This window comes from Carassius auratus, chromosome 13, assembly GCF_003368295.1.
Source record: "Carassius auratus strain Wakin chromosome 13, ASM336829v1, whole genome shotgun sequence".
Taxonomy (NCBI): domain Eukaryota; kingdom Metazoa; phylum Chordata; class Actinopteri; order Cypriniformes; family Cyprinidae; genus Carassius; species Carassius auratus.
Genome location: NC_039255.1, coordinates 25,890,846 through 25,905,563, shown reverse-complemented (window position 1 = coordinate 25,905,563; position 14,718 = coordinate 25,890,846). Strand labels below are relative to the sequence as shown.

Genomic DNA, 14,718 nt, shown 5'->3' with positions numbered 1-14,718 from the left:
AATACATTGCGTCAAAGCAACTGAACAACATTCATTAGGAAAACAGTGTCTCAATAATGCAAAATGATAGTTAAAGGCAGTTCATCATTGAATTCAGTGATGTCATCTCTGTTCAGTTAAATAGTGTCTGTGCATTTATTTGCAATCAAGTCAATGATATCGCTGTAGATGAAGTGACCCCAACTAAGCAAGCCAGAGGCGACAGCAGCAAGGAACCGAAACTCCATCGGTGACAGAATGGAGAAAAAAACCTTGGGAGAAACCAGGCTCAGTTGGGGGTCAGTTCTCCTCTGACCAGACGAAACCAGTAGTTCAATTCCAGGCTGCAGCAAAGTCAGATTGTGCAGAAGAATCATCTGTTTCCTGTGGTCTTGTCCTGGTGCTCCTCTGAGACAAGGTCTTTACAGGGGATCTGTATCTGGGGCTCTAGGTGTCCTGGTCTCTGCTGTCTTTCAGGGCAGTAGAGGTCCTTTCTAGGTGCTGATCCACCATCTGGTCTGGATACGTACTGGATCCGGGTGACTGCAGTGACCCTCTGATCTGGACACAGACTGGATCAGGTGGCTACGGTGACCTCGGAAAAAGAGAGAAACAGACAAATATTAGCGTAGATGCCATTCTTCTAATGATGTAGCAAGTACGGTGTTATGTGAAGTGTTTCCGGTTCCGGTTTACCTTATTAATGCAGCCTAAAAATCCTTTAACGGATTTGGATATTAAAAGCATATTAGTATGCTATGGTAAGCCAGGTTAAAGAGATAGGTCTTTAATCTAGATTTAAACTGCAAGAGTGTGTCTGCCTCCCGAACAATGTTAGGTAGGTTATTCCAGAGTTTAGGCGCCAAATAGGAAAAGGATCTGCCGCCCGCAGTTTATTTTGATATTCTAGGTATTATCAAATTGCCTGAGTTTTGAGAATGTAGCGGACGTATAGGATTATAATGTAAAAGGAGCTCAATCAAATACTGAGGTGCTAAACCATTCAGGGTTTTATAAGTAATAAGCAATATTTTAAAATGTTTGATAGGGAGCCAGTGCAGTGTGGACCGGACTGGGCTAATATGGTCATACTTCCTGGTTCTAGTAAGAACTCTTGCTGCTGCATTTTGGACTAGCTGTAGTTTGTTTACCAAGCGTGCAGAACAACCACCCAATAAAGCATTACAATAATCTTTCTGCATTTGACATTGAGAGCATAGCCCATAATTAGATATATTTTTGAGATGGAAAAATGCAGTTTTACAAATGCTAGAAAATTGGCTTTCAAAGGAAAGATTGCTATCGAATAGCACACCTAGGTTCCTAACTGATGACGAAGAATTGACAGAGCAACCATCAAGTCGTAGACAGTGTTCTAGGTTATTACAAGCAGAGTTTTTAGGTCCTATAATTAACACCTCTGTTTTTTTTAAGAATTTAGCAGTAAGAAATGACTCGTCATCCAGTTTTTTATATCGACTATGCATTACATTAGTTTTTCAAATTGGTGTGTTTCACCGGGCCGCAAAGAAATCGTGAAAGCTAACACCATGTTTCCTAATGATATGTCCCAAGGGTAACATATAAAGCGTGAAGAGTAGCGGCCCTAGTACTGAGCCTTGAGGTACTCCATACTGCACTTGTGATCGATGATATGTGATCTTCTTTCACTGCTACGAACTGATGCCGGTCATATAAGTACGATTTAAACCATGCTAATGCACTTCCACTGATGCCAACAAAGTCTATGCAAAATAATGTTGTGGTCAATTGTGTCAAACGCAGCACTAAGATCCAATAAAACTAATAGAGAGATAACTCTAACGACAGCAGTCTCAGTTCTATGATACGGTATAAATCCTGACTGGAAATCCTCACATATACAATTTTTCTCTAAGAAGGAATATAATTGTGAGGATACCAGCTTTTCTAGTATCTTGGACAGAAAAGGGAGATTTGAGATTGGTCTATAATTAACTAGTTATTTGGGGTCAAGTTGTGGTTTTTTGATGAGAGGCTTAATAACAGCCAAATGAGAAAAGATCAGTCATACATTTAAAAAATTTTCTGGAAAAAAATAATAATAATAATTTGTCACAAACACATCCAAATATTAATTTGTGTTTATACTAATTCATATAACTTTATTGTGGTTTGTTCAGAAATCCAATTTGATAAACTTGATTATAAAGTTTGAGTATAAAGGAGTATATATCTTTACATCAGGCACATTGTTAATGCACTACAGTAAACACAATACATAATGCACATGTTATTCTGGCCCAGTCTCTCTCATTCAGACACACATGGACCAATGGAAGCTGGGTATGGTGATCAGCCAATCAGACTGAGCTGATGTCATCTCCCCCAACAGATGCCTTTCCAAATACACACACTTGCAGTCTCGGCCACTTGAGTGTACGAGTGTGACAGGAAGTAAGTCTGCAAGACTGTCCATTTCCTAAAATGCATCATGTTGTGGAAACAAATCATGAGACTGTTTGCAGAGAGGTCACGGAAACACTTCCAATGTATGAGAAATATTAATAATAGTTAGATATTACATATAATTTGACAGTAAAACGAGTTGCATGTTGTAAAAAGAGTTGCATGTTTTATTGGTGCATGGTATATAGTAGTGTTGATAATTACTTTGTACAACATTTGCAATTGCTTTTTATCACTAGAAGCACTACAAAATTAAATTGTGTCATCTGTTATAGGGACTACTGAGGTGACAAATAAGAAGTTGATTTTAAAATCCAAATTACTGAAAATAAAGATAAAGCTCTATAAACACCTGTGTTTCTACAACACTACAAGTGTGTCCCATCTGGTCATGAAAAGCTCTTCACACACTTGTGGGCTTCATGTTCACTTGAACACTTCGACCAAATACAGGAAATACGTCACAGAAGTAGTCAAGTGTTCAAGTGTAAAGACCACAAGTGTGGCTTTTTGGACAAGATAAGAGTCTGTGTTCAATCCATCTGAGCGTGAGACAATAGTAACAAAGTAACTGTGACACTGATACAAAAAAAAAATTAACTTCCAAAATGTTCTTTTATTGATGCATTTCTTTGTAGCAGCAAGTCTTGAAAGCAAATTCCCCTTCAGTCATGAGATAGTCTAATTATTCATCATTTCACTGATTTAAAGGTCCCGTTTTTCGTGTAATTTTTTTGAAGCTTTGGTTTTGTTTACAGTGTGCAATATTAAATTTACATTTACATTTATTCATATAGCAGACGCTTTTATCCAAAGCGACTTACAGATGAAGACAGTGGGAGCAATGAAATATAAGTGCTATAACAAGTCTCAGTTAGATTGACACAGTACACGTAGCATGGACTTTTAAATAATATAATAAATAATAAGAAAACAGAGAGACTAAAAAAAAGAATAGAGCAAGCTAGTTAGAGGTCTTTACACATACTCACACACATAAAATTGCATCATAAATGAAAAGAAAATAGAATACAAAAAGGTTAGAAAGGTAGTTAAGACTTTTTTTTAAATAATAGAATTAGAATTGTGATTGTTAAAGTTAGAGGGTCAAATAAAGATGGAAGAGATGTGTTTTAAGCCGATTCTTGAAGATGGCTGAGGACTCAGCTGCTCGGATTGAGTTGGGCAGGTCATTCCACCAGGAAGGAACATTTAATTTAAAAGTCCGTAAAAGTGACTTTGTGCTTCTTTGGGATGGCACAATCAACTTGCAGAACGCAAGCTTCTAGAGGGAACATAAGTCTGAAGTAACAAATTTAGGTAAATGGGTGCAGTGCCAGTGGTAGTTTTGTAGGCAAACATCAATGCCTTGAATTTTATGCAAGCAGCTATTGGAAGCCAGTGCAAATTGATAAACAGAGGTGTGACGTGTATTCTTTTTGGCTCATTAAAAATTTATCTTTCTGCCGCGTTCTGAATTAATTGTAAAGGTTTGATAGAATTGGCTGGAAGACCTGCCAAGAGGGCATTGCAATGTCCAGCCTGGACAGAACAAGAGCTTGAACAAGGAGTTGTGCAGCATGTTCCCAAAGAAAGGGCTTGATCTTCTTGATGATGAATAAAGCAAATCTGCAGGATCGGACAGTTTTAGCAATGTGGTCTGAGAAAGTCAGCCGATCATCAATCATAACTCCAAGGCTTCTAGCTGTTTTTGAAGGAGTTATGGTTGATGAGCCTAACTTGATGGTGAAATTGTGATGAAACGATGGGTTTGCTGGAATCACAAGCAGTTCTGTCTTGGCAAGGTTGAGTTGAAGGTGATGGTCCATCATCATCCTGGAAGAAAAACACCAGTGTGGAGGGATGTGTTGATGATGTAGTGAGTGCAGGTACAACTGCAGGAGAAATGGCTTGAAGGAGATGAGATGGAATAGGATCAAGCAGGCAAGTTTTAGGGTGATTAGAAAGGATGAGTTTGGAGACTTCTGCCTCAGAGAGTGAAGAGAAGGATGTAAATGAGTGTAAGTTTGCTGGTGATATTAGCTTGATTGATTGTTGATTGAATTTTATTAATGAAAAATGTTGCAAAGTCGTCAGCTATGAGAGATGAAGCAGGAGAGGGAGGAGGAGGACAAAGAAGTGAGGAAAATGTTTTAAAAAGCATGCGAGAGTTAGATGAATTGTTAATTTTGTTATGGTAGTATGTCATTTTAGTAGTGGAGACATTAGCAGAGAAGGAAGATAGGAGTGACTGATACACAATAAGGTCAGTAGTATTTTTGGACTTGCGCCACACCCTTTCAGAAGCTCTAAGCTTAGAACGGTGTTCGTGTAGAACATCAGATAACCAAGGGGCAGAAGGGGTGTTACAGGCTGGCCTGGAAGATAAGGGGCAAACAGTGTCTAAACAAGATGTAAGACTGGAGCAGAAAGTATCAGTAGCACTGTTAGCGTCCAAAGATACAAACAGTTTAGGGGACGGAAGTGAAGATGAAACCATTGCAGATAGCCGGGAGGGTGAAAGTGTGCGTAGGTTACGTCGAAAGATGACATGTGGAGGGGTGAGTGATGTGTCAGGGATCATGTTGAGGTTAAGAGTGAGGAGGAAGTGATCCGACGTGTGCAGTGGAGTAACCAGAACATGATCAGTAGAGCGGTGTCGTGTATAAATAAGGTCCGGTGGTTGCCTGATTTGTGAGTAGCAGTAGTTGACACTCGGTTGAGATCAAAAGAGGCAAGCAGAGTGTGGAAATCAGCAGACAGAGGTTTAGCTAGGTGGATGTTGAAATCTCCAAGCATAACTAGCGGAGTACCATCCTCAGGAAAGGTTGAGAGCAACACATCTAATTCATCCAAAAAGTTACCTAGTGGTCCTGGGGGTCGATAGACAACTACAAAATTTATTTTTAAGAGGGTAGGTAACAGTAACTGAATGAGATTAAACTGAGCTGTTGATACTCAAAGATGGTAAAGGATTAAATTTCACATCATTAGAGATGAGTAGAGCAGTACCTCCACCTCTTCCAGTCAAACGGGGAGAGTAGGAAAATGAGAAATTATTGGAGAGTGCTGCAGGTGTAGCAGTGTCCTCTGGTTTGATCCAGGTCTCTGTTAGGGCCATGAGATGAAGCTTTGAATGACTAATAATAGAAGTAATGAAATCTGCTTTGTTTACAGCAGACTGGCAATTCCAGAGACCAATAGAAAAATAAAGTAGTGTATTAGCAGATATAGGCAAATTGTGCAGGTTGTTAAAATTGTGCTGTCTACATTGTGTGATGTGTGGTTTGCGAGTGGTAGTGATAGCAGGGATCTGCAAACACATAGTAAGATTTGGTTATAAACAAAAAACAACTAAACCAGTAATGAAACAAGAGAAAGAAAAAGAGATTAATCAAAACAATACTGATATTCCCTGTCGGTGTCCCTGTCCGGTGGAGTCCCATGGTAGAGTCGATGGTCTCTATTTACTTTCTGCAATATAACATGTGTTCATGTTTCGCGTGTAAAAAAACACAGTATTTTCCACACAATTCACCTATCTGTATACCCCCAGAGGTTTCTGTGTTGTGATTCGACACCAGCTGAGCGCACGCTGTCCTCCTGTAAATGCGATTGGGCTAGTTTTGAGAAGCAAGTGGGCAGGAGCATGTGCTGGAGATGTACTTATAATCACAGGAGCGTTTTTACTGACGAGATGCAAATGAAAATCACATTCGATTTTTTGCACAGCCCTAACATCTAGTTAACAAAGCTAAACAGAGTTGCCCTTTGTGTAATAAGTCATACAAACTTTAAAACACACCAACTTAAATAATAAAATAGACTTACGGGTTGTGGTCCATAAACAACGCCAGCAAAGAGGGAACTGTAATCCGGGTTATTTTTTTTAACCCAAATGCTGGGTTGAGCTTTTTGGGTAATTTTTGTTGTTGTTATTTTTTCAGTGTTTGGGTAGTTTTGGTGTAACCCAGCTCCTGGGTCAAATGTAACGACCCACTGTTTGGGTAGTGTGTTTGTATTACTCAGATCCTGGGTCAGACGTAACCCAGTGGTTGAGTTATTTATCACGGGGATTTGCTTCTCTTCCATCGAATTGCAGAATTTGTCGGTAAAATACAGGTTTGTATACATTTTATTTTATCTATAAATCATTACTGTGCTGAATATCGTTCAATTTTACGCAGAGCAATATACAGGCGCGTGGTATGAATCACCTTTAACGAGTCGCGGTCTTTTCGCGTAATGATGCTTTGCGTGAAATAAACGATCTTATTCATAAAGATACAGAATACAGATATTCCCTCAGAGCTGTTTACTGTTTGTTTTTGGGCAGGTTATAAAGGCAATCGCAGTATATTTCGGCTATGAGTGAAATGCAGGAGGGCGGTCTCAGCCTTGAGCAGTTCCCCGCCGAACACGACTCTAGCTCGGGCAGAGAACCAGCGCGACGCGACGCAGTTACGGTGGAAACAGAACAACAGACACTGGTTAATAACACGCAAATTACTTCTGTTTAAAGTTCAGTTTTTAGTTTTATTGTTTGTTAAACGAGTTTAAATATGGGCAATATGTATAGCCTATTCAAAACGATGTAAACAATGCTGTAAATGATAATTAAAGGAAAATAAAGGAAGTTAACATGCAAACCATTGGTTGTGTGGATTATTTTAGATAAGTTTAGACGATTTAAATTAATATGTAAACATTATTTAATATATGTAGTAAAAAATAAGATAGTAATATTGTAAAAATGTATAAACTTTATCTAGGTTAAATCAACCCCTTATGCTGGGTTAAATAAACAACCTATTTTGCTGGGTAAAATTAACCCAAGATGGGTTCTGTCCTATATTTACCCAGCCCTTGGGTCAATAACTACCCAAATTGGGTTGTTTTTTACCCAGTGTTTTTTAGAGTGTACAATTGGGAAATTCATAAAGAGATTCTTCTTAAAGAGGCAAACAGACACAGGAAGTGCTCATTGTTCAAATAAGTACAAGTTAGAAAGAGAAGGAATAAATGAAGAGAATAACACACAGTGTGAACACAGTTTTATTGCAATTCTCTAATGACGTGTGAGGAAAGGGTCATTCAGAGAGAAGAAAGAGTGAGCTTGACCGATACCAGTGTCCTACTTTCCCACAATTCAGTGGATACGGAGGATGCATGAATGTGTTCACAGATGATGGACTGTACAGAAGAGGAGAAGGAGCATCTCTGTTCCTCATCTGTTGGTCTTCCAGCTGGATCTGCAGACCTGACTAACAGAGAGAGAGCTTCAGCAGTGAAAGTCTTTCAGTAATCGCTCGCTTCAGAGAAAGAGATGCTTGTTATCAGAGTTGGTTTGTCTGGTGTTGTCCTTCTGGAAGAAAAGCCTGTTGTGTGAAGCTCATCTCACACTATTAGTGCTGGATCTCCAGGACTCAGTGTTCAGGACATGAGCGTTATATTACAATCATGTGCTCTAACCTGTCATATCCAGATCGTGTTTAAAGTATTTATGATTAACAGAACAACATATTTCAACATTGTATTAGTAAATTGACATTTCAAACTGTTATAACACTTTCATGTGTGGGCAATGAAGATAAAACTGCTATTGCGTTGGTGTTAAACCGGAATCAAGCAGATGTGTGAATCATCTCAAAGTGTCTGCTATAATTGCACTCCACACTTCAGTTTCTACAAGTGAATCATAATGGAAACCAGTTTTATCACTAATAATTAATGATGTTATTTCTGGATTTTAACATCACGCAGGAAACTGCTCAAAGACAGCAGTAAAAGCATCAGTAAAACACTTGTGTGCAAAAGGAGAGAATAGCTTATAAACTGTGTTGAGAGCAGATGTGTGGTTGACAGAATGCACTTTATCACACTGAAGAACATGTTTCACACAATCTAAAGCAGCACTTCTTCATAATGCACAGACATATAGTGCAGATCTAGAAGAATTTCAACACTCAGATCAGAGGAAGTTAAAACCACACGAGGAGCTGAGAGTATTTAAAGAAAGAGTTGAGAGCAAATGATGAAGAGAAAGAGAAAATGTCTGAGTGTGATCTGTGTCTGCTGGGACTGATCGCTCTCTCTTCACTTCTCACAGGTAAAGACATCTGTGTTTTCTCTTCAACACATTCAGTGCAATCAGTCTGAGAAAGAGTTTCTTCTTGTGTTTGATACAGAACACACTGATTCTTCCTGAACACACTCAAACTAGACAGATTCACTCTCAAACATCTCTCAATTATTCTCTGATGAAGAGTGTGTTTGTGATTTGAACAGCTCTCTGATGAAGAACAAGAGTTTATTCTGGAGAGTGTGTTTGTAATAACTGCTGAAAAAGACTGATCTGAACCTTCTGCTTTCTGTCATTCATTTATTAATATATATCATAATGATCACTCAGATCTTCTTGTGTTTCAGGTGTCAGTGGAGAGGATGATGTTCATGTGTTCATCAGTTCTGGTGAAGATGTCCGTCTGCCCTGTAATAATGCTCTTCATGATGCTCTTCCTGACTGCAAATCAACTACATGGAACTATAACAGACATTCAGCAGCAGTAACAGATAACAGACTCAGCGTTTATAGTAAAAATTCAGCAGCAGTTGAACTGATTGGTTTAGGGATAAAGAAAGACACAGAGAGACATGAGAGACTGAGTCTGGGGTCTAACTGCTCTCTGAACATCAGGAACATCTCAACAGAAGATTATGGATCTTACATCTGTCAACAATGGACTGGTGCGAACAGAGACCAAAAACAAGGAAATGATGCTCGTGTTTATCTGCATGTTCTTCATGGTAATTTAATGATTATGTGATTGATTTAAAAATGACAAATTCTTGATTTAATCTCTGATGATGATTGAGGAGTGTGTGATGTGTGTGTTATTCTGTGTTTCAGTCTCATCCTCACAGACTCAGATCAGTTCAGATCTCTCTGTGTCTCTCTTCTGTCGGCTGTATTTATATCCTCGAGTCTCTTGTGATGAATGGATCAGTTCTGAGGGAATTCATCTGTTCTGGGTGAATCCGGCTGGTGTTAAACTGAATATATCAGACTCCAGATATCAGATATCATCCTCATCAGATCCCTGTATCATCTCTCTGACTACAACACTCCTGAATGAAGATCACAACAGAGAGTGGAGATGTAATGTTACTCAGGGAGATAAAGTCAAGGCCTCAGCCAAATTCACTGTCAAGAGATCAGGTGAGAAAACATCTCCTCTATCAGTGTTAGACGCTCATAATGTTAACATTAAAGACTGTTTGTGCCAAAAACTGAGGAACTAAAGCTTCTTTCAGTCTGACAGAAGAAACTCGAAGCACTTCTGCAAACTAATGAACTGTAGTTGAGTTTAACAGCTCAAGATCTGCTTCTGGGAACGAAGGAAATGAAACTTTTAACTTTTAATGTAATGTGATCAAAGTTATAATATGATTGTCATATTCTGCGTCTGGGGTTTTCACATGTTTTAGATCCAGGGACCAAAACTTCCCGAAGCTCCTGATAATTACAGCAGAGTTTAAGACTAAAGTTAATGTGTGCGAGTGTTGAACATAATGTGCTTGTTTTATTGTACAAACGCTCCACATTATATTATACTGTATTCTCCAGAAAATAAGACTCAACTGGTCAAACTTGATAGAAAACAACAAAAACAGACAAGTCTCATCAATGTAGAAGTCAGATTTTATTACATTCAGAGGAAATTTAACACAGTCCTAGCAGAAAATAAAACCAAACGTTAACAAACTTTATAAAGATGTATTTTACTTTCCCTCACTCCAAATCCTTTACATTTAATGATATTCAGTTCAGGACTAAAATGGGAAAATATGTGAATAAAATACATAGGCCTACAGTTTATATAGTACTATTTATTACAAACTTTAATTTATTATTTTACAAACTTCATTGATTTAAACAGTTTTTAATCTATTTTAATGCCAGTCCGCTCCAAATCTTATTTAAAGTCAGTGTGAGTCTCTTTCTCTGGTTCAGTGTGAAGTCGTGAAGTTTGATTGTTGAACTATTATTTATTATCTAGTGTTTGTAGAGGAGCGCGGGACACACAGTAACACAGGGATAGATGATACACACATGATTTATATTTACACACATGCTAGCAGAACAACATTTACTGGATTTACTATTATTTATTTAGTTTCAATTTCAACACTATATAGAGAAAAAAAAACTACGCCAAAATTCAAAAATCTTTTGAAGATATCGCTGAACATTTATTTTTACCATAGTAAAAGTACATTTTTCATCTCAGATTTTAGTATTCATATATAATGAGATAAATCTGCTATTATTATAATCTCTGATGATGATCTGTTCTTTATCAGTTTATCAGTTTATTAATGCTTCGATATCTATCAGAAGACAGTAAATCAGTTTTAATGAGTTTTAATGAGAAACCAGGAAGAACAGGTGAATAAAGACTGACACTCAATCTTTAATGATCAGAAGTGGATTATTACAAGAAATCTAAAGCATTTTTGTTCGTTTATGTGGACCGTCCCAAACATGGATCATTTTTTATTCTTAATAAAACACCATTATTTTATTTAACAATTTTATTTTATTTAAAAAAAAATGTTTTAGTATGTCTTGTATAGTTTGTCTACTTCTTTTAAGCTGTCATATGGATGTTGTCACATTTAACTTCATTTTTGGAGGGTAAATACATAAAAATGTATACCCTGTAATTATGAAACAGAGCGATGTATTTGTACGGGACAAGTGTATATTACTGTGGTTAAAATAATTATTCTATGAAGCTGATGTGGATTCACACAAACTGAGGAAGTCAAAAGTGTCACACTGTGGTCTGCTCTCCTCTACTTCTCTCGTCTCAATATCTGTCGACCAGCACAGACGACAAACTGCACAACAGATGAATTAAAATAAAAACCAAATAATTCTGTTCAGCTGCAGCTCGAGCCCCACCAAAATACTCATCCAGAAAACATAGAGCTCTTTATAAAAACTGAATCAACGATAAACTGAAAATGTGTTCAGCATTCTGTAACACATAATTTTTTAGCATATTCTTTACTTTTATAAGTGGTGTAATAATCAGAATGTGTGTTAATTAAGATCTGACAGCAGCCGCAGTGCAAACCTTAAAGGTGCAGTGTGTAGATTTTAGCGTGAGGTGTTGATTAGCATCTAGCGGCTCAGTCCTCCCTTTAGAGAAGCTACGGTGGCCCACACAGGTCAAGATGTCATCGCTAAAGACAGAGAGAGCAATGAGATTTATTTATGAAGGTAAATCAGGGAATTATATTTACTTAATTATTCAGTACATCGATGGTATTATGAATGTTAATGTATTTGTTCATCATTGTGTCAGTGTTTCATTCACAAGAACAACAAAGTGATGAAACGTGCTCTGTAGAGCAGTTTGTCCCTTTACGGCTTTTTGTAGGAACATGATGGAGACTTCTGTGTAAGGAGACCCGCGGTGTATGTAGATATAAGAGCTCAATATAAAGTAATAAAAACATAACAGTTCATTCAGTGAGGTCTTTATACACATCTGAAAACCTAGTTATGTATATTATATTGCATTTCTGTAAATAGATCATTGTATATATTGCACATTGCACCTTTAAGCAAACAATTTCATCATGCTCTTTCTGTCAATGACGGTTGTCCGCATATATTTAAAAAAAAAACAATAAAAAAAAACAATCTGTCATGACTGCTTTAAAGAATCAGCGAAGGGTTAACTGAGGGAAACTGTTAACTGTCACAAAAAAAAAAAAATCTGATTATCAAACCTCAAAACTATGTTCACCGTGATCCCAAAACCATCAGTGAATACTATCACACACACACGAGAAATATTGCTATAAAAACCTACTTCAGTGCCTACTTTAAGTGTCCACGGTTTATTTAGCCGTTTTGTGTATTATACAAGTGACTTTGGGAAGTAAATCAGCACATTTCACATTTAAAAAAGGAAACTGGAAAATACAGTATAGAAAATGATTTGGGGACATGTTGTAAATCTCTGTTCTACATGTGATTCATCTGAACTAACATTCATCTTTTACAGCTCCAGCTACAACTACGACAGCAGTCATAAACTCTCAGGAAACTACAGGTACACCGTCATCATCACAGTCTTTCTCATTCAGTGCTGTGCATCATGCTAGAGTTATCTTGTGTATTACCTGCTCTTGTGGAAATGATGTAGTATTATATTAGGGCTGTGCAATATGCACAAAAAAAAAAAAACCTATCATGATTTTTTGATCAGTTTTGCGTTTTCGATTTTAATCACAATTCTGATACACACATACATGCTTTACAGTAATACATGCATTCAGTATAAATTTGAAACATATTTCCAAAAGAAAACCAATGAGAGCGTTATCAAAAAGTTGTATCGTCTCTAGAACAGACGTGAGACAAAATAATCAGTAAGTAAAGATGTCAAACAAAATGTCTAGACATATGGAAAAAAACAAACAAAAAAACAATATATAAAATAAAACCCGTGTCCAGGCAGCTCATTGTGTGTTCATAGAGCTCATTGTAGCGGTGTCTCAGGTGTTGAAATAGATTTGTTATACATTATACAGGTTCACATGTTCTCCATCTGCAGTGTGATACAGTGTGTGTAGAGCCCCTTTCACGCTGCCATCCCGGCAAATACAGGGGTAAAGTGTTCCGGCAATTGTTCCCTGGTCGCTAGATTTTGCACTTTCACACTGCCAGTGATGACCCGGTATATGTGTGTGCTTTCACACACAACCCTTGAAGATCCCGTAACGACACGTGACATCAGCGTGTGACGAGTAATGTAAGAGTCAAAAACATTAGGCACATTATACTTTCACTGAAGCAAGCGAATGATCTCGGCGTCAGCGCGAAAGTGAGGAACAAACTGATCTCTGCTTCATTACAGTTTGCACATATTTTTCCGTCACGAACGTTGATCTTCCTTCAAAGCAGCCGGTAAAAGGGTCGCGCAATAACGAGCGTCATCCCTTCGACACGGAATTAGATCTGGCTTTTGTTCACACAGCGCTTGTCCCAGTTTAACTCGACAATGTTACTAGGTCCCCGACCCAGGTTCAATGCGGGAATCAATCCCGGGACGTGTTTGCTTTCACACAGAAGGTGACCCGGCAATGTTACGGCAATATGCCGGGTCTGACGTGCAGTGTGAAAGAGGCTTATGTGGTGCAGAAGCAGCAGAGAGAGCGTGTTATTTTAACACGAAAGCACATTAAAATAATGCGGGATCTCTGTTCACGTGCAGATTTCCTTTGCTCTGTCACAAAACCAGTCTTGTGTGCTACACGCTGCTCTCGTTCGGAGAGAGTGCACACACTTAAAACATGTCTCCTCTCACTTAAACTGTGTCCTGTGCTCTCACAACTCTCTTTATGCTCATGTGCTAGATATTCATTCTTTCCACACCTTTCTATTTCTAATCTTTTCTGTTCACATATTTTACCGTGTGCAGTGAACGCTCTGATCCATTAACATGGGCTCGAAAAAAATACACATCACAGACAGAGCGAGTGAACCTGGAGTTAGGCTCAGTCTGTTCTGTTCTGTTCTCACACTCCACTAAGGAGCGCTGCATTCTGATTGGTTCAGACAGCGTACTGCAGGAGGTCAGGGCCACGGAAAATCATGCTATAAAGTGATTTAGAAATCACAAACACTCAAATAGTGATTCTATTACAATTTTGATTAATTGCACAGCCCTATATTAAATGCATTAAAAATATACTTTAAAAGTTCAAGTAGTATGTTTATAATACATTTGTATTCCCAACAGGTAACTTCTACACACAGTGGTACTGCATCCCAAAAAAACATTAATGAAACATGTCAGTGTCTCATTAAATGGATGGGGGGGGGGGTTACATAAAAATACATTGCATCCCATGTTATTAAGAGAAGATGATTCCAGCAGAACATCATTCAGATCTAAAGCAGAAAGCTCTGGATTTCAGCAGCATAAAGAAGAGCAATAGACAATAAATCAGTCACAGCACATAAATCAAAGGTCAGAGGTCACAGTATATATTATATCAGATAATATGTTGAGATGTCATGTGGGCATGTTGTCACATTTCACTTCCATTTGTTGAGAGTAAATAAAGAAAACTGTAACGTAACGTAAATAAAATGTTGACCGATGAAGAGGTAATAATTACAGTCAAGATTTGGGGAGTTGATCGACTCCATCTACGCATAGTCTTTTCCAGCTTTTGGGTCAAAATTGTATTCCTTTATTTTTATGA

General features: G+C 37.9%; 1 protein-coding gene across 2 annotated transcripts in view; it reads left to right on the top strand.

Annotated features, from left to right (window-relative positions):
- The window catches only part of LOC113113126 (uncharacterized), a 69,173-nt gene that overhangs the window by 51,142 nt on the left and 3,313 nt on the right, over window positions 1-14,718 (top strand). The window contains exons 1-4 of one of the 2 annotated variants that reach the window (XM_026279307.1): window positions 8,479-8,536; window positions 8,857-9,234; window positions 9,338-9,646; window positions 12,510-12,557. The exons of the other annotated variant lie outside the window; for it this stretch is intronic. Coding sequence (XP_026135092.1) covers window positions 8,479-8,536; window positions 8,857-9,234; window positions 9,338-9,646; window positions 12,510-12,557 — 793 coding nt within the window. Of the gene's footprint in view, window positions 1-8,478; window positions 8,537-8,856; window positions 9,235-9,337; window positions 9,647-12,509; window positions 12,558-14,718 lie in introns of those variants that run through there. 2 annotated transcript variants of the gene reach the window in all.